General features: G+C 50.2%; 1 protein-coding gene across 3 annotated transcripts; it reads right to left on the bottom strand.

Annotated features, from left to right (window-relative positions):
• Positions 1–630: 630 nt before the first annotated feature.
• Positions 631–19,049, bottom strand: LOC122376490 (histone-lysine N-methyltransferase PRDM9-like). 3 transcript variants are annotated; one of them, XM_043356379.1, is made up of 11 exons: positions 18,835–19,019; positions 12,708–12,937; positions 11,169–11,317; positions 10,976–11,049; positions 10,651–10,734; positions 10,380–10,456; positions 9,896–9,989; positions 9,618–9,730; positions 9,275–9,417; positions 8,955–9,088; positions 631–843 (listed from the first exon to the last, which is right to left on the bottom strand). In XM_043356379.1, the coding sequence occupies exons 1-11, from the start codon at positions 18,845–18,847 to the stop codon at positions 644–646; spliced, it is 1,311 nt and encodes a 436-aa protein (XP_043212314.1). In that variant the 5' UTR covers positions 18,848–19,019; the 3' UTR covers positions 631–643. The 3 variants fall into 3 exon arrangements, with proteins under 3 accessions (XP_043212314.1, XP_043212311.1, XP_043212313.1); XM_043356376.1 differs by lacking the exon at positions 631–843 and adding an exon at positions 3,956–8,649 and having other exon boundaries at positions 18,835–19,049; XM_043356378.1 differs by lacking the exon at positions 631–843 and adding an exon at positions 3,956–5,400 and having other exon boundaries at positions 18,835–19,023.
• Positions 19,050–20,577: the final 1,528 nt, after the last annotated feature.

Genomic DNA, 20,577 nt, shown 5'->3' with positions numbered 1-20,577 from the left:
GTTAGAGTAGTGGCAGCAGTACGGCCAGTCTTCGTGTGGGTCCGCATGTGTCTGATAAGCTTTGGCTCGTTGAGCGAACCGGGCCTGGCAGTGTGAGCAGCCGTACGGCCGCTCCCCGTGTGGGTACGCATGTGTGAGGTGAGACTTGGCCCTTGAGTGAAGCGTGCCTTGCAGATGGAGCAGCCGTACGGCCTCTCCCCAGTGTGGGTCCGCATGTGCCTGATTAAACTTCCCCGTAGAGCAAACCGCGCCTGACAGATGGAGCAGCCGTACGGCCGTTCCCCCGTGTGAGTCCGCATGTGTTCGGTAAGGTGTGACTGTTGAGCGAACCGTACCGTGCAGATGGAGCAGCCGAACGGTCGCTCCCCAGTGTGGGTACGCATGTGTTTTGCTAGGGTAGACCGTTCAGCGAACCGTACCGTGCAGATGGAGCAGCCGAACGGTCGCTCCCCAGTGTGAGTCATCATGTGTCTGCTGAGGTTGGACCGCTGAGTGAACCGTGCCTTGCAGATGAAGCAGCCGTACGGATGCTCACCAGTGTGGGTACGCATGTGTCTGGTAAGGTGTGACCGGCATGTGAACCGCGCCGTACAGATGAAGCAGCAGTGCGACCGCACCCCAGTGTGAGTCTTGCGGTGACGTTTTATGCATGTGGACCTGTCGGTCGAGTACCGACACCGCTCGCACTTGAACCTCTGACACTTTTATGCATGTGGACCTGTCGGTCGAGTACCGACACCGCTCGCACTTGAACCTGGTGACATCTCTTCACGTGTTCGTCCAGATGTTGTTGTCCCAGACATCGGAAGTCGCAGTGGGGACATATGACCGAGCCACTGATGCCTGAAGAATACACAAGAAGAAGAAAGGCCATTAAAAACGTTCCATGCCAACAGGTCGCACACACACTGGAACAATCACGACGCCGAGAGAAGACCCAAGCAGCTGGTGGTCGCGTTTCCAGGTCACCTTGGTGGTCGCCGTGGACGGTAGCGGCAATGTTGACGCGACAAGCCATCAGCTTTCCATGAGTTGATCCGTTTGTCGTTCGAAATACAGCCATCAGAAAGGGAACGCTGAGCTCGTACAGAATAGTTCACTTGCCCTTTATTAACTATATCACAGGGTCAGAAATCCGACCCAACTTAACCATAAAGTGAAGGGCCTATTTGACAACACCAAGGAATAAAAATTTGAAAGATAAAGAGAGGACAAAACACAATCAATTTTTCTCTCTAAGGAATGTCTCTATTTGGGAAAACTCCACCGTGGCAGGCACGCCTCCCGTATTCCACACCACGACCAAAATAAAACATACATGATACACAAAGTTGCAATAAATATTTTCTTTACATTTTAATACAAAAGCAATACAAATAAATAGCGAGAAAAACACGCGTTGAACAAGTAATAAAACTTAAAGGGACCCTCCCACCTTCAAAAAAGTTAATGAATTGGCATGAAAGTGATGTCGCTCGGTTCTGAAAGAGCAAAAACGAATATCTACCAAATTTCATCGAAAAATATTCACCGGTTTTCAAGATATTAGACTTTAACTTTTGTTTACTTTTTGGGATCTCCGCTGTTCCTAGCGACTTTATTTGAAAGTGCGGCATTTGTTGCGCGCAAAGCAGCATATACCACCGCGTGCTACAAAACGTTTTAGTCAAACATTCAACGGACGTTCGAAAGCCTGATGACGTCATCAGATTCCCGTAATGGTTAAGAGATAGGGACCACGCTGGTCCCACCCTGCAAGTAAAGGGAAGAAATTTCTTGAACACCATAAAGCTGCGGGGGTTGCGACCAGGATAAATGGTGGTTTCTGAGCCTGGCCGCAAACTTGGCTATAGTTCGTTTTTCTTAAGTTTGCCCCTCACTGTAAACGTCTTTTTGAACATAGCACGAGAATGGCTAGCTGAATTACTGAGAAAACTGGTTAGCGCACATTGTATTGTAGATATGAATAATATTTTCAAAAATAAGTATTGAACACCGACGATTTAACGTTATGTTAAGCGCCGTGCAAATTATTTATTAGTTCAGACATAATTCCTGAGAAGTCGTGTATCCCTGTGGGGCTGTAGGTATTAGCAAATGCCAGCTAAGAGTCTGTGAAATAGTAAGTAAATTTGATGAAATTGATCGTCTGTTAAATCTGGTCAAATCACTGTGCGCCAACCAGTTTTCTCAGTAATTCAGCTAGCAATTCTCGTGCTATGTTAAAAAAGACGTTTACAGTGAGGGGCAAACTTAAGAAAAACGAACTATAGCTCAACTCAAAACTAATGTTAAGGTGGGAGGGTCCCTTTAAAAAAAGCCGAAAATTGTTATACACGCGTTTATTCGAACATGGCAATATATGTGCTTCAACATGAACGCCATAACACTAAGACACAGTTAGTAGGTATTGGTTAGTAGACATGTGTCCAGTGTCCTTAGGAAGTGTCAGTACATTCTTCAATAGAGCAATGCAAACAATGCCTTAGGTGTCACATAATCTGCCGAGGGCGACACGACAGAAACACCCCGTCAAGCTTGTAAAGTTGTAGGTACAGACAGCACATAGCAACAGTAGCCGCCTTTATGTACACGGGATGAATAGAGTATAAATATTTACATAACATGCCAACCTACGTTAGACCGGCGCCCTGTCGACAAAGATTGCGCACGTAATGCGGAATGCTGCAAATACTGGAGGGAGCCAAAGCCACACAAAGAAACATTACTTCGATATAACCGGACGCTCTCAACCCATTAATGCCGGAATATTTATTTTTTGATTCTTAAGTTATCCTTAACAAATGTTAGCCACATGGATCCCAGTAAAAAAAACTGTGCAAGCTTTAAAAAAACTGTTCCATCGGTTCTCAAGTTATAGGCATGGGCCATAAATGACCCAACCGGCATTAGTATAGTCACAAATGGGAGTTATCACGTAAACTGATTTATCTAGATACCTTATTGTGTATAGGTACTGTATACCTACTGTATGGCGGTCTCAGCCAATCAATATTAAGACGCACTGCATTGCAATGCTTTGCGACGTCTCATTGGCGAGGCTGGTGGTGCCGCTGGCAGGCCTGTGGCGCCCCTGCTAGGCTTCTGGTGCCCCTGACACTGTCAGGGACACCATAGGCCTGACAGGCCTATGGTGTCCCTGGAAGGACTGTGGTGCCCCTGGGCCCTGACAAGCCTGAGGTGCCCCTGACAGGCTTTTTGAGACCCTGACAGGTCCGCGGTGCCATTGCTAGGCCTGTGATGCCCCTGGCAGGCCTGTGGTGCCCCTGGCGGGCCTGTGGTGCCCCTGGCGGGTCTGTGGTGCCCCTGCTAGGCCGCTGGTGCCCCCTGGGTCCTGGCATGACTATGGTGCCCCTGACAAGCCTGAAGCGCTCCCAACAGGCCCGTGGAGCCCTTTACAGGCCCAAGGTGTCCCTGCAAGGCCGGTGGTGCCCCTGTGAGGCCGGTGATGCCTCTGCGAGACCGATGGTGCCCCTGGTAGGCCGATGGTGCCCCTGGCAGGCATCTGGTGCCTCTGGCAGGTCTGTGGTGCTCTTGCTAGGCCGATGGTGCTCCTGCAGGCCTGTGGTGCCCCTAACAAGCCTGTGCAGTGGTACCCCTGACAGGCCCGTGGTGCCCTTGATAGGCTTGTGGTGCCCCTGTCAGGCTTGTGGTGCTCCTGATAGGTCGGTGGTGCCCCGGGCCCCAAGGGGGGGGGGGGGTCATGAGTGACCCATGTGATGTGCGGATCCTCTCCTTTGGATCCTCCACTGTGATCTGATCACAACCCCCAGAAATAAATAATCGTATAATCATCAGTTGCTTCCATTGTATTTAATATACTGAGTAAATTGATAACACTATTGCCGGCTGGGTCATTTAATTATGACCCAAGGATATTTATTAAGGAACAAAAGTTATCCGGTGACGAGAAGAAGGGCAAAAATACACATCATACTTTTTCAGACAAATTTATATAGGTAGACGATCATTCAACAGATAGTAAATTGCAAACATAATACATTACTTTTTGGGACGGCGCGCCATTGCCAGTGACCGGCGGCTGTGCAGTCCCGTCGTCTTTGGCTCCAGAAACTTCAGTGGACGAGCTCACACCAGTTTTATGTCGCTCCGACGCTCGTCACTAAACCCACAAAATCGACAAAACACACGCGCAAGTTCATCAAAGTGACACTTGCCTCCATTGAGAAGAAACATTAAGATTTTGCTTTTGGGTCATATATGACCCAAGCGGAATTAATGGATTAAAATGGCGCTACGGCGCTTAAAATACGCCAGTTCGACAGTCCTTTCCTCCTATGTAAGGGCGGCTATTTTAAATACACAACCACTGAATCACACTGGAAAAGTACAAACAAACCAGATATGACACTGGTAGCCACGAAGCTCACAAACGAGAGTCACAGCTATAACACGAATAACTAACGTACAACGGGGGCTGCTCATGCACTTGTCGTGAAGCCTCAGCACTATATTTCGACATTCGAACGACTTACCGCTTCGGTCACTCACACCTTGCTATTCTCACCAGTGTACCAGTTAAAAACGTATTTTGTGATTCAAACTGCCGAACCGTTGCTGATGTAGAGGCAGCCGTGTGGCCGCTCTTCGCGTGGGTCCGCATGTGTCTGAAGAGATGTGACCGTTGAGTGAACCGGGCCTGGCAGTGTGAGCAGCAGTACGGCCTCTCCCCCGTGTGGGTCCGCATGTGTGTAGTGAGGTGTGACCGGTTAGCGAACCGGGCCTGGCAGTGTGAGCAGCCGTAAGGCCGCTCCCCTGTGTGGGTCCGCATGTGTTTTGTTAGGGTAGACCGTTCAGCGAACCGTGCCGTGCAGATGGAGCAGCCGAACGGCCGCTCCCCAGTGTGGGTCCGCATGTGTGCAGTAAGATGTGACCGTTCAAAGAACCGTGCCTTGCAGATAGAGCAGCAGTATGGCCGCTCCCCAGTGTGGGTTCGCATGTGTCCGGTGAGTTTTGACCGTTCATTGAATTGTGCCTTGCAGAGGGAGCAGCCATACGGCCTCTCCCCAGTGTGGGTTCGCTTGTGTCTGATGAAGTGCGCCTGGTCAGAGAATTGTGCATGGCAGAGGGAGCAGGCATACGGCCGTTCTCCCGTATGGGTCCGCGTGTGTGTGGTGAGAGTGGACCGCTGAGCAGACCGTGCCGTACAGATAGAGCAGCAGTGGGGTCGCTCCCCCGTGTGAGTCTTCCGGTGGTGTTTCCTACGGGTGGGCTTGTCGGTCGAGTATTTACACCGCTCGCACTTGAATCTCCCGTTCCTGCCGATGTGACCGTGACTTATCTTCACGTGTCTGTCCAGATGTTGTTGTCCCAGACATCTGACGTTGCAGTGGGGACACTGAAGTGTGCGACCAACACCTGTGAAACACATTGAGAGAAGAGGGATGTCGACAATGTTTCTGGCCAGATGTGAAAAATCAGACAAAAACGATTTCATCCTGGGTGATACTCAATATAAAAAATGAAGGACATGCATCGCTTCCTTAGTAGCGATGCATTAGTTGTCGGTGAAGCAGGATTAGGGCGCCAGCTGTGCCGTCCGCATCTGGACGAAGAAGTTTGAGAGCCACTGAAGGTACTGACCGATGCCTGACATGCGGTCACGACGTAAAGAGACGTCGAGTAGCGGTGGTGGAACAAACAGTCACCAGCCGATAAACTTGCGGCAGCGATAAACACGTGATGGACAAGATCGGTTGGCTGACACAGATGAAAATTGAACGCCCACAAAGGCATGGGTGCCGCAACACCCTATGAAATGTAATGTCCCCAAACGCAAGGATGGCTCAAGAACCCCAGATTTTTGATGCAGCTCCTCAAAATGCAGCAGCTTGCATAAATTCCAACAATGCTAAACAGATGGGCTAGATTGCGGATTGAGTAACATTATGTGCCCCACTCGATGTCAATAAAAATGCTGTGGTTCTTATTGAAAACTTCGACAATATGGACAATATGTTCAAAAAAAAAATGTTGACATTCAAGACTACCCGAAACGGTATTCAATGCAACCATCACGCTATCTGCACAGTCATGAACTAGCGTTTTGTTCTTGTCAAAAAGTTTGGATTTCCCTTGCAAATACAAAGTTTTTTTTACATTTCATCCAACATGGCCACAGGAACCAAGGCGATAAATATGTACTAAGTGGCGTCACGAGAGAATGCTGACGTCATGGTGCAAACTTCTTCGGGAGTAAAAAAACTGCATCCATTTGATAGTTTTAGACACTGAAATCTTGTTTCGTTAGACTGATGCTGAATATTACGCAATATCCCAAAACAATTAAGTAATTAAAGAGATTGGGTACCTCATAAAAAGGGCAAATTCACACGATGACATCACGAAAAACGAACACGTTACAGGTATGCCAGTGACTACAGCCTGGTCACCGGCACGTTGTTGTATTGATAGTACCGGACTTTGTCAAGCAAAAACAAACCTTTTAACTTCAACAACATAAATGCGCTCGATAGTTTTCGAGAAAACCCTGCTGACAGGATGTGCCCCGTGACACTATCTGCCCCAATCTTCCCTACCCATCGGCTGTCAACTATTCGAAATCATTTTAAAAGGTAAAATCGTTCCCCTCAGCAGTCCTTTAAGGATATATACCACTCCCAAATATATATTTTTTCTTGCTACAGTTAAATGATTATTTTATGACAAAAATGATGCCGATTAAAAAACATGTTTATGATTTTTTACTTATAACAGGTATACGAAGAATTATATTCTATCTTCCGTTGGAACTAAATATGGTGGCGGAGGATATTACGCGTTCACCAATCATATTGCGTTCTTAAAAAAAAAACAGCTGCACGCTGATTGGCTGACACTGGCCTCTCCGACAGCCGCTTTTTAGATGTCTGCGAAAAAGAGGACGGGGGAGGCGACTACCCCATCCCCCGGCCCGGCGAGGGATAAAGGTCCAAATAAAGGCTACTAAACGATGTGATAGAAGTTTTTTTTTCTGAAACAATCGAATCGACATAGTGGACCTATTCTTTAACAGGACCGATTGCTATTCCCCACGAAATGTGAGTCCAACGAACCAAACCCACGTAGCTTGGTAACGCGGTAATTAAACGTCAAGCCAACATACATCAGAGCAGCAAAACTTCAACGCAAAGGACTGAAGAAGAGCACGGTCTGTGTCGGTAAGAAAGATGGTATCTTCACAGTGCGGCAGATGTTGCGCGCAAAGCAGCATATACCACCACAGTTTTACAGAGGTTTGAGTATACCTAATGTTTTAAAATTGCGGAAGGCGGACGCATGCGGACCGCTCTTCTCGTCGGTCCGCATGTGTCTGATGAGACTTTATTGAACAATGAATCGTGCCTAGCAGAAACAGCAGCCATACAGCCGCTACCCCTGTGTGGGTCCCCATGTGTTTAGTGAGGCGTGACGGTTGAGCGAACTGTGCAGTGCAGATGGAGCAGCCAAACGGCCTCTTCCCAGTGTGAGCACCTATGCATCTTTTTTTTTCTAAGATCTGTTTGGTTAGGTTTGACAGCGAAGCGAAGCGAACCGTGCCGTGCAGGTTGAGCAGCCATATGGCCGCTCCCTCGGGTGGGTAGGCATTTGTTTCATGAGACTTCTCCGTTGAGCGAACAAAGCCCGGCAAGTTGAGCACCGAGCAGCCTTACGGCCGTTCCTTCGTGTGACTGTGGGTACGCATGTGTTTGCTGAGACTTCCCCGTTCATTGAACTGGGCCTGGCAATGTGAAGAGCCATACGGCCGCTCCCCAGTGTGGGTCCGCATGTGCGTATTGAGGTGTGACCGTCGAGTGAACCGTGACTTGCAGATGGAGCAACCGAAAGGTCGCTCTCCAGTGTGGGTCCGCATATGTGTCGTAAGGTTTTGCTGTTTAGCAAAGCGTGCTGTGCAAACGGAGCAACCGTAAGGCCGCTCCCCCGTGTGGGTACGTATGTGTTTGTTGAGATCTTCCCGCCTAGCGAACTGAGCCTGGCAATGTGAACATCCGTGCGGCCGCTCCCCAGTGTGGGTCCGCATGTGTCTGGTGAGATTTGACCGTTCAGTGAACCGTTCCTTGCAGATGGAGCAGCCGTATGGCCGCTCCCTAGTGTGAATCCGCATGTGGTTGTTTAGGCTTGCTCGAACAGAGAACCGTGCAGTGCAGATGGAGCAGCCGTACGGCCGCTCCCCAGTGTGAGTCCGCATGTGTATAGTGAGGGTGGACGGTTTGGTGTACCGTGCCGTACAGATAGAGCAGCCGTATGGCCGCTCCCCAATGTGGGTTCGCACGTGTGTGGTGAGGTTGGACCGTCCTGTGAACCGGGCCGTGCAGATAGAGCAGCCGTATGGCCGCTCCCCAGTGTGGGTCCGCATGTGATAGGTGAGACCTGACCGCCTAGAGAACCGTGCCTTGCAAATGGAGCAGCCGTATGGCCGTTCCCCTGTGTGAGTTCTGCGGTGGTTTTTCATACAGTCGGACCTGTCGGTCGAGTATTGACACCACTCGCACTTCAATCTGCCGTTCCTGCCCATATGGCCGTGACTTCTCTTCACGTGTCCGTCCAGACAATGTTTTCCCAAACATCTGAAGCCGCATTGGGGACATTGGACCGAGCCACTGATGCCTGAAGAATACACAGAAAAAAGGCCATTAAAAAAACGTCCCATGCTAAAGCAGGTCGCATTATGCGACCTGCTTTAGCATAGAACGACCTAACCCGGTTAGGTCGCAAGCCGAAATGTCAGTTCAAGTTACGAACCGAGCCCATGTAAGTTGGCATATAAACGTCGTGCCTGCATACGTCAAAGTAGCAGAACTTCTCAACGAACCGGGCAAAAAACAGTCTACTGTCGGCAGAAGGGTAAATGGCATTACCAGCGTCACTTCGATGGACACCATAGGTCTCGGAGCCGCAAACGATGAACTGACCTGAAGATGACGGTCCGGCCGGAGAGGAAGTCACAGACTCCCCAGATGTCTCCGAGTGGACGGTCAGTTCCCGGGCCGAGTCGTCTCCGTAGTACACCAGCAGCTCAGAGCCCCGCGGAATGGCCTTTGACGTCCTGCATAGGGAGATAAATATAGCATTATTGATGAAAGCTTGATTGGTGTAGTCACAACACCTACACTGTCATTAATAACTTCGACGAATCCATTAAAGAAAAATATGGGCCACAGGACGAACCGCGCATAAAATACGTAACGCAGTTAGGAAGAATAGATCCGTGGATTCAAAGACTACAACGCACCTGAAGTATACCTGGCCCCGGTACTGGAAGGCCACTAGGTTTTGTTCTTCCTCCGAGCGGACACAGTTGACCCTTCTGAGCCAGTTGCTGCAGCTCGGGTCTTCGGCATTCACCGAGTGATGCACGCGCTTACCCTTCTTGATCTGTGGTACCAAACAAAAACGTAGTTCATCAATTCAAAGAACAAAGTAAAAATATGGCATGTGCAATGAAAACATTATAAAATTTATATGTTGCTATCATTGGTCTTAAAATGTTTTTTTTTTAATAACTTTTATCGTTGAAGTAAGTCTAAAGTGAAAATATGCGTTTTTTACCTGCAAAACAAAACAACTGAACTGACCTGCCATCTGTACCCGGTTGTTCGACTTCGGGCCTGACCCTGCTCGGTGGTCAAGATGCCCTCGTAAGGACCGAGTCTTTGGCGCGCAGGTATGTCCTTCTCCGCCAAAACTCCTGGAATCAAATAAATACAAGCCTTCACCTCAACTAAATGGACACAACATGTACTGATACATGGGACATGAAATCATACAACACAAGCAACCATCACCAAATGATGCATCAAACGTCCAGCAGCAGTTGTTACGTATCGCTATTTGTCTTGCCTCATTAACTTACCGGTGCCAGACGCTGGATTTGTCGACGGACCAGAGCTGAGAGAAGGCGGCAGGGTCTTGATGTCCCTGTCGACATCTCCGATACCGGGTCGTGCCTGGAATGTTCAGCGCATGTGGGGCGCAATGTCGACAATACAATCCACGCATTGAGATGATCTTAAGCCTGTTTGTAAATCAGACGGGTAAGTTTTGTGGATATAGATCATGAACCTGTTCTTGACCACGTACCCATGACAGTATTACCTGCTAACAAGACAGAAGCAAAGCAATAATATAACTATGAGCATGGATTAGAGTAAATACTTCATCCATGCTATGAGGAAGAGGATTACGTAAATGTGAAAGAAATAGATCATTTTTACATGAAGCTCATGTCGTTCCGTCACTAGGGCATCAGGCACAATTGGTCATATTATTTAATGTCTAAATGTGAGAGGAGTCATGTGTAAAGAATACGAATCAGACCAGTATGGACCAGTCCTTACCTTGGTATCGTGTATGATCTTTAGCGGTCCATGGACGGGACATTCACCGTCCCAATCGCGGCAGCACACGTCACAAACTGTCAGAAAGAAGGGCGAAAAAATTATTAGCGATTTGATGAAGAGCAGACCAAGGTTTAATCGTTCAAGGTTCCGTTAGACGGAAACAATGCGTCTGTGTTCGGTTTAATTTGTCTGTAATATGAGTGCTTATCGTGTAAATTCGTCCGTTGATGAGGACAAGGTAGCTGACTAAAATCGGGAGAATACTCACATATGTTACTATCATCGAGACCGTCCACATCACGGTAGTTAATGACGAGACGTTGACTCTTGATGAACACTCCTTCAGCAAAAACTGCAATAAATTCAACAGGGTAATAAATAATTCGGTGGCATTTCGGTAACGCGTCAGTTCAATAGAGTGCATGCGATTGAACATAAGAATGGTTCGATAATGTCATTCAATCACTTTGTAGAGTACGAAACCAAAAATAAAAATAAAACTTACATTTTCTCTGAAAAGGGCACAAAAGTAAGACCGAGGATATCACGATAAACCCATTGCTTTCAGTCTCTTCACAGTTATATAAACTTACCTTCAGTAGAGTCTCGAATGGCAGACGAACAACCAAGTAACAGACTCCTTTTTGCATTGGAGATGAAACAGGCACTGAAAGAACAGACAAATGCAAATATTATTAGAATCCATCAAGGATAGGTAATATGTCATTGTCTACTATGTCAAATAACAACTAAAATTTCAACAACAGCACTGAATCATGCCCTTACCTGTCCCGGTCCACCTCAGTGAACCCGATGAAGTCCTCAGACGGTGACGGTGATCGAGGTCGGTACTTTTCCTCCTTCACTAAAGAATGCAGAGCGCGGTCCGAGAAAGGATCGTCGTCCGACACCGAGGGAGACGACGGCCGCTCAACCTAGACCGGATCAACAGACAAACAATATTCAATGAAACATGAGATTTCATTGAATTTCATTGAAATTTCATTGAAACATGAGTTTAACCTCCACAGATATACAAATTGGAACACATTATGCGCTGTCATTCCCTTTTATTAACCTCGCAGCTAATATACATTTTTGGACGATACCGCGAAAACGAAATATTTCAATCGAGAGTTTTCAAAGGATTTCATGCACGAGGCCTTGGCCGAGGGCATGAAATTCTTTGAAAACTCGAGATAGAAATATTTCGTCGCGGTAGAGTGGGGCACTTGCGGCCCCCGCCGAAGTTAGTTGGTAGCACTGCTGCTCAACGGCGTACATTTCCTACCAGCCCATAGGGTTTACATGTTAAATGGCCTGTTTTCGGCGAGCGATATCTCGGTCAACCTTTGAAGGAATCAATGGTTCTTAGTCTCAAATGATAGATCGATTAATTTTCTTTCGACAATTCCTCTATCATTTTTCACGAAACCCAGCCGATCTTCTACGGCGTACAGGGTAAAGATTTCTCTGCACGCCAGCACCCGCGATCCGCCTCTCCGATCGTCGGAGCGCGGTCCTCGGTAGCGCAGTCGGTAGCGTATCGGGCTACGGATCCGAGGGTCGTGAGTTCGAATCCTGGGAGCGCCGTGTGATTTCGGCTAGAATTGAATGATGTAGAATCTTGAATGTTTGCGTAATCAATTATTCATAGCTAATTGAATGTATCTGCGCACTAATCGGCCCCTAAAATCTGTTATTTAAGAAATTAAAGAAATGAATGTCACGTGCGCGTCACGACTGCCAACCATAAGCGCTACCATATTCTAGTTTGAACTAACTTTTTGCTAGTCCCGACCACATATAGTAGGTTTTCTAGTATTTATACTAGAAATTCCTACCAAAGTTCGTCCTACCCTTCACTCAATATACCCTGGGGCACTTGGCCCAATCTCACCAAGCTAGTTTAACTAATTTCGGGGTAGTATTTTTGTAGTTACGGAGTGGGGTAGTTTGGTATTTTACCCCAAATTGAGTTTACCGCACTTGGTGAGATTGGGCCCAGGATATTATTTCCTGTATGTTTCTTAATATCGTTCGTTATCTGCTTAAAAAAGGCCGAAATATGCATAAATAAAATACAGTAACAATAACTACACGTTAGATACTGAAATACTGGCAGTTCTAATTACTTTACAGTTCAGCAAAGCTTACAAATTTTCTTTAAAACAGAAGCCCTCAATGAAATCAAGCTATCCAAGAAAACCATCCAAGAAAACGTCTCGCGCAAAGTTTCTTGGATGGCTGGATTGCATTGCAAGACTGCATCAAACATACAGGAAAAACCAATGAGAGATGAGCACCATGCATTTGAACACTTACCCTTGGTGAAGTGACTTCAATCTTTATCTCCTCCTTCACAACTGGCCGAAAGTCGCTCTCAGAGCCACTATCTATGGGAGTGCAGTTCCTCGGCCTCTGAGACTTCCTCACACTATGTGACGGACCCCATTCCCCGTCGCTGTCAGCGGAGCCCTTCCAAGACCACTTTGGTCCTTTTGGTGACGTTGACGCAGCCCGCATGAGCGGCAGTAGTTCAGACACTGATGGATCTGGAATGGGGTCCAACATCAGTTCACATTGAGTTGACTAGATGAAAGCACAAAACGGAGAAGTTATGTAGCAAGAAAATACAAAGTTGCAGAGTTATCACCACCAATAATTGAATAATTCCTTATGGAATTAATACCCATAAAACATCTCTCAATAATGACAATGACATGGTTTGCCAACAAGAATGCAGCAGGAAAATAATGGAGGTGCTCCTATACCTAGTCTTTAGATCCTGGCTTTATATGAAAAAAACTGTTTGTAGCCTCAAATGATCTCTGATGACCTTTCTAGAGAGCAGGCTAGCAGCAAAAGACACCTTTGTTGTCACTAGTAAGTAGTAGTCCAAATCATTGTGATTCTGAAATATTTTTACTGTTCCTCCTGACCTGGCAGGCTGACATGACCTCAACATAGGTGATCTGTCCGTAGATCACCACCAGCCCGGCCGGCCTCACAGCCGACAAAACACACCTTTCAGTTCCGAGCTCTATTCCCCGACTCACCACGCTCACACCCGCCCGGCGCCCCCCAGCGCTGCGTAGACGACCCCGCACAGTTATACATATCACTCCTCCACCGTAAGATAAAGGCAGTCCAAATCAGTAAGCAACAAAGGACTAGACATTCCTGAACTAAAACCGGTGGCTGTTGCAAAAAAAAAAAAAAAACGATTGACATCACACAGGGGAAAGACCTGCATTAGCACTATACCACTAGTGCCGTGCAGTTTACGTCTCGAGCAGCCGAAGCGGCACCCTTCGCTCGCGGTGTGAGCGTCTCACACTCACTGAGGGTGAGCTGGGGGATCCAACACCACCGCCACCCTCACGATCAGCACTCGCTCGACCAGCGACGCTCTCAGACAGTGACGTAGAACAATCCGGAACCGGCAACACCTCCCTTTCCACCGGCGAGCCTTCGGCCGACCGAGCTCGCAGGTGATCCAGATGCCGTCTGAACACACGGCCATCCGGCAGCCTCACATCACACTGACTGCCGGAGACAGATGCCACCACGGCCGGTTGCCAGGGCCTTTGATCCACTGCTGACACATAAACCAGATCACCGGGCGCAAACTGTCGCACTGCAACCGAATGGCGGTTGTTGGCCAGCGTTTGGCGTTCCTGATTGGCTCGGACACGGTCGAGCAGGGCGCGGTCCGGCTGCAGCCGCGCCAGGTGAGTGACCAGCGGGCGCCCATGGAGCAGCTCCGCGGGCGTCACTCCCGTTGCTGAATGGGGTGTCGTCCGGTAATGGAACAGAACGCGGCTCAAACGCGTTTGCAGCGATCCATCAGTCCGCTTCTGAAGCCCCGTTTTGATCACCTTTACGGCGCTTTCTCCTTGCCCGTTCGACTTGGGGTGGAGAGGCGGGGAGAACACCTGCTGCACTCCATTACGCGCTAGAAAATGACGCAAAGCCTCTCCCGTGAACACCGCCGCGTTATCGCTCACCACCACGCGAGGGACACCGTGCTCCGCAAACGCCATCCGCAACCGCTCAATGGTCGCTTCTGCTGTAGCCGACGGTGTCAGGTACGCTGAGATCCACTTCGAGTGAGCGTCCACGATGACCAGGATCATCATCCCATGGACTGGCCCCGCATAGTCCATGTGCAGGCGGTCCCAGGGCGCATCCGGGTACGGCCACGGACTCTCAGACACCGGAGGTGCCCGCGGCCGGCTCAGCTGACAGGCCTGACAGCTCTCAACCGTCGACTCGATAGCTGCGTCCATGCCCGGCCACCACGCGTGGGCGCGAGCCTTTGCTTTCATGGCCACCACTCCAGGGTGGCCTTCGTGCAGAAGCGAGAGCCACTGCTTCCGAAGGGCCGTGGGCAACACGATTCTGTTACCCCACAGGACCACTCCATTTTGAGCACTGAGTTCGAGGCGACGCCGATAGAACGGTTGAAGTTCCTCATCCACTGGCTCCGTCCAACGACCGTTCATCACCGCCTGATATGCGCGCGACAAAACGGGGTCACAGTTCGTGCGTCGACGGATCTGCTCGATGCGGATCATCTGGTCCACCGACTCAAGAAGACAGACAATGTCCCCGGGGTCTAGAACACTAGCAGGGCACACTGCCAGGGGCAGGCGGCTCAGTCCGTCGCTGTGAGCCTGCCGTGCCGAGGGGGCGTACACCAGCTTGTACTGGTACGCTTGCAGCGCGAGTCGCCACCTGGCCACCCTGGGCGATACCATCAGCGGCAGAGGCTTGTCGCTGCTTAGCAGACCCAGGAGAGGTTTGTGGTCCGTCTGCACAGTGAAGTGCCGACCGCACAAGAACTGGTGAAACTTTTTTACTCCAAAGACCACCGCCAGTCCTTCTTTGTCCAGTTGACTGTAGTTGGTTTCTGCTGCTGCCAGGCTCCGCGATGCATACGCCACTGGCCGTTCCATTCCGGAACAGTCCACTTCGGACAGCACTGCCCCGAGCCCGTAGGGGCTGGCATCCACCGACAGCACGAGCGGCAGGGTCCCGTCATAGTGAGCGAGGCAGGGCGCTTGCACCAGCAGCTGTTTGGTGCGAGCGAACGCCGTGTCCTCCGCCCGGCCCCAGCGCCACGGCTGACCCGTCTTCAGGAGGCGGTAGAGCGGCGCCGCCACGGAGGCCAGATTGTTCATGAACTTTGAATAATACATGAGCAGGCCGAGATACGCCTTCAGCTGTTTTACGTTCGCCGGTCGCGGTGCCTCCACGATCGCCGTCACTTTGGCTGCTGTGGGGTGGATGCCATTACAATCCACCCGGTACCCCAGGTACTCCACTTCCTTGGCCATCCACTGACACTTGCTCGGGTTGAGCCGTAGACCAGCGTCTAGCAGACGCCGCAGCACCGCGTCCACATTGCGCCGGTGCTCCGTATCGTTGCGGCCCGTGATGCACACATCATCGAGGAACACGGCCACGTGCGGCAAGCCGGCCAGCAGCTGCTCCATCATGCGCTGGAACGCCGCTGGAGCTGATGCTATTCCATAGACCAGGCGTGTGGCTGCCATCAGGCCTCGGTGAGTGTTGATAACGGTGTAGCGCTGACTTTGTTCATCCAGGGGCACCAACAGGTACGCTTCCTTGAGATCCAGGCGCGTGAACTTTTGGCCTCCGGCCAACTTTGTAAGCAGCTCGTCGATTCGAGGGAGCGGATACTGCTCCACCCGTGAGGCTTTGTTAACGGTAAGATCATAGCTACCGCACATACGCACCGAACTCTTGTCATTCTTTAGCACTGTGACGACCGGCGCTGCCCACTCCGCTGTCTTAACGGGTCGTAGAATTCCCCGTTCGATCTGTTTGTCCAGCTCCGCATTCACCAGCGGTTGCAGCGCAAGAGGGACGGGCCGAGGCTTGTAAAACTTGGGCGAGACCGACGGATCGATATCCAAACTCACAGTCTGCTTGCAGGTGCCACCGTCGTCCTGGAACAGCGCCCTGTACTGCTGCTGCAGATCCCACAGGGGTGCTGCGATACTGAATATGTCGTTCCACGGTAGCCGCAGCTTGGCCAGCCAGTCCCGGCCGAGAAGTGACGGGCCGTCACCCCGAACCACGAGCAGAGTCAGTGTGGTCTGCTGGCCGCCGCACGAGACGTGTGCAGTCAGCTGACCGCGCACCGGCAGTGCATCTCCAGTGTAAGTGGTTAGCGCCACTTGACCCGGCTCCAGAGGGGTGCTCTTCAGCTCTGAGCGCCACACAGATTCGCTGATGATCGTTCGGCTCGCTCCAGTGTCGACCTCGAACACAAGCGGCCTTCCATTGACATCCACCGTCGTCCTGTAGGCAGGAACCCGGTGTGGAGTATTTGTGGCGTTTACTTGATACATGTCGCCATCCGGCTCCGTGTCGTCTGCCAGTACCGTGTGTACCGCTCGGCAGACGTTCCTGAGATGGCCCACTTTGCCACAGCCGTAGCACGTCGCACGCCTATGGGGACACTCCTCGGCCTGGTGACTACGCCTGCCACAGCGGCTGCACGGTAAACCACCGGCTGAATCACTTGGCAAGCTGCCAGCACTGGCCGCCGTCTCGGCCGGCCGGCGTGTGCGTGTATGAAATGCGCGGGGTCGTCGCCTCAGCCCTCCCGCGGCTGGCCCCGCGGCAGCGGCAGGCGCGACAGCGGAGACTGCGTGCAGCGGGTCCGGGCCGGTCACTGCTGTGCCTGCCAGCGGGGCTGCCGATGAGGCGATATCCTGCAGGTCAGCGGCTGCTGTCTCCATCGCAGTCGCTATCTTGACAGCCAGTTCGAGCGACAGATTGTCACCTTCCTGCAGTAGCCGCTTCAGCATTCCCGGGTTACTTATCCCACACACGAACCGGTCCCGAAGCTGCTCAGTTAGGCGGTCTCCGTAGGCACAGTCTCTGGCAATGCGCCGCAGCTCTGCCAAAAACGCTCCAACTGTTTGTGCGGCTTGCTGCGTGGTACGGTTGAACCGGTACCGTGACACAATTATAGCCGGTCTCGGAGCGAAATGCCGCTGCGCTGCCTCCGCCAACTCTTCGAAAGTTTTCGTGGCTGGCAGATCAGGCGCGAAAATGCTGCGCAGAGTTGAATACACTTTGGGACCACAGACGCTCAGAAACACCGCACGTTTCCTTGTCGCTGACGAGATCGCATTAGCAGCCAAAAACTGCTCAAAACGCTCTAGGTACTCGTTAAAGTCCGAGCCGTCGTCGCCGTACTCACCGACGCTCCCGATAAGGGCCGACGCCATGGTGGTTCCACCACCGGTCACAGGCAAGGCGAGAACGGTCTCAGCCTCGTCGCCACTTGATCTGTCCGTAGATCACCACCAGCCCGGCCGGCCTCACAGCCGACAAAACACACCTTTCAGTTCCGAGCTCTATTCCCCGACTCACCACGCTCACACCCGCCCGGCGCCCCCCAGCGCTGCGTAGACGACCCCGCACAGTTATACATATCAATAGGGTCAAAAATTTCATATGTTGTCAAAAAATGATGCACTACAAGCTACTCCAAGCGGTGAGGCGCTTCGCACCAGTTTTTTATTCACACGCAAAAAACTGGACAGGGTGGTAACAAATGCCCCCCCCCCCCCACTGGGGCAAAGGTTAAAACCACTGGGTAAATACTATTAGAATTGTTTTGTGGCGACCTATATGATGGTTTACTCACCTTGAACATATTATTTATTTTATAATATGTATTTTGGTATTTTGGTATTTATGGTATTTTCCATTTCCCACTGTTGAAGCTTCTTCCTTATCCATGGATGCCTAGACAAAATCATTGCGCCAGGTTTGAGGTTAGGTAAGGTCTGGTTATGTTTCTTTTTTAATACTTTGGAGACACCTACCTTATCATCATATCTGGATTTAGCTCGTTAAAGGGACCCTCCCACCTTCAAAAAAGTTAATGAATTGGCATAAAAGTGATATCCCTTGGTTCTGAAAGATGAAAAATTAGTATCTACCAAATTTCATCAAAAAATATTCACTGGTTTACAAGATATTAGGCTTTTACTTTTGTTTACTTTTTGGGATCTCTGCTGTTCCTAGCGACTATTTGAAAGCGCGGCCCTTGTTGCGCTTTAACAGCATATACCGCAACGTGCTACCAAACGTTTTAGTAAAACATTTAAAATCGTTAGATCTCCACTGACATCATAAATTCTAAGGGGGCATTACAGTGCAGTAGCCCCTTAGAATCCGAAAACTGCAAGTTTGAAATTCCATATACCCGAATTAAAGCATTTTTCGATGTTGTTGTGAGTGCCCAAACCGGTACTGAAGGCCATGGCCACCAATTTAGCTATCTCAACTCAAAACTAATATTAAGGTGGGATGGTCACTTTAAAAATGGAAGAATACATATTACGTAAGTAGGCACTACTTACTTTTGAAAAGTCAGTCGATGCTATTGTACCGAACTTACCATGCTGATCCATCTCAATCTCCAAATCAAGATCCCTCGTTTTCTGTGTGAGTCCGCTCAGAATGAGAATTCTATAGATGGCCTTGATGAGAATAAGTTGAAGTCAAAGTTGAAGAGTTTTATACAGCCTTGAGTTGAGGTTGAGTCCAAGCGCACATCACAGCAACGCGCGCGCGCTCTCACGTGCTCAAACTGCGTCATGAATGTCGAAATCCAAGGCTCAGGGTCATCGAAATCCATACGACCATCAAATAAGCACCAGATTGATATTCGCAACCATCCAGCTAAGAAATTGATATTCGGGCGTGGAACGCAGTAACTCAGAAATCTATAAACTTAATCCAGACAGGTAGGCACTTATTTGATTTCCCGTTCCTCAAGGCCGGGGAACAGGATTTTCTGATCGACTTTTAAATCAAGGAAATGACCTAGTGACTTGAAAATCATTGACAATCTTGATTCAGGGCAGGGGCGTAAGTCGTAACCACCTAAGCGGACAGTGCTGAAGGTCCGCACCATGTTTTACGGGCGCCGAAGCCCGAAGGCGCCCCTCTCTGTCTTCTGTTCAGTACCTATACCTATCTTTGCCACAGACGGTGCCCTACCCTTAGTAGTGTTTCACAAACAACTCTCTTTCTACCGAGGCGCCCTTTTTTCGCATGGAGGCGCCCTCTTTAGCTTCACAGGCGTCTCTCTATCACATGCAGGCGCCCCAATGGGCATCAGCGGCGCCCCTACAGGTCTCACAGTTGCCTCTCTTTCGAATGCAGAGCGCCCCCTTACGCATGCAATGCAGATTGCACTTGCAGGTAGACGGTAGTTCCAGGCCCAGCAGCACGGCCGCTTTTCCTGTGGGTCCGCAGGTGTCTGTTGAGATTTGCTAGCCTGGCAAATAGTGCCACGCAGATGGAGCAGCCGTACGGCGTCTCTCCCGTGTGGGTACGCATGTGTGCGGTATGAAGGGTCGAATACCTAACAAACCGTGCCGTACAGATGGAGCAGTCGTAACGTCGCTCCCCCGGTCAGTCCGCACGCGTCTGGTCAGGTGTGACCATTCAGTGAACAAGGCCTGGTTATGTGAGCAGCCGTACGGGCTCTCCTCCGTGTGGGAACGCATGTGTACCTATATTGAGAGCTGACCGTTCAGTGGACCGTGCCGCGGACATAGAGCAGCCGTTCACCCATTCCCGTGTGGGTCCGCAAAGACGAAACAACACTTCAAAAGCCGAAACATTATCAACACGCGTTTATTCGGCCATGACAATATTTGAACTTTCAAGTCGTGCATAAACAAAACACTGCAGCACATAAAAAAGTAGGTATTGGTTCATACACATATGTCCTGATGAAAACTCAGTACATTCCTCTATCTAGCCATACTGCTTTCATTTCACTCTTTGGCGGCACGTAATCTGCCGAAGGCGGCAAGACCAGAAACATAGCAGTGACGCCTGTAGATACAGAAAGCACATATCTAAGAGTAGCTGCGTTTACATATAATGAACAGAGACCTGTAAGGTTTGGGGCGGATCCAAGGGGGGGGTCACATGGGTCATGGCCCCCCCCCCTTGAGGCCCGGGGGCCCAAAGACCTGCCAGGGGCACCACCGGCCTATCAGGGGTATCACAGTCCTGACAGGGGCACCACAGGACCGCCAGGGGCATCACAGGCCTAGCAGGGACACCACGGGCCTGGTGCCCCTGGGCCCTGACAGGACTGTAACGCCCCTGACAAGCCTGAAGT

Source organism: Amphibalanus amphitrite, unplaced genomic scaffold (assembly GCF_019059575.1).
Source record: "Amphibalanus amphitrite isolate SeventyFive unplaced genomic scaffold, NRLGWU_Aamphi_draft 002164F_arrow, whole genome shotgun sequence".
Taxonomy (NCBI): Eukaryota; Metazoa; Arthropoda; class Thecostraca; order Balanomorpha; family Balanidae; genus Amphibalanus; species Amphibalanus amphitrite.
Note: the sequence above shows the minus strand (reverse complement) of the source record. Positions and strands in the feature narration are given on the sequence as shown.

Bases quoted from the DNA above. Each gene is read 5' to 3' on its own strand.
- LOC122376490 (XM_043356376.1), bottom strand. The intron at 10,735-10,975 runs GTAAGTTTATAT...AATTTATTGCAG, and splicing joins CATTCGAGACTCTACTGAAG to TTTTTGCTGAAGGAGTGTTC. The intron at 9,990-10,379 runs GTAAGGACTGGT...TGAACATTCCAG, and splicing joins AGATCATACACGATACCAAG to GCACGACCCGGTATCGGAGA.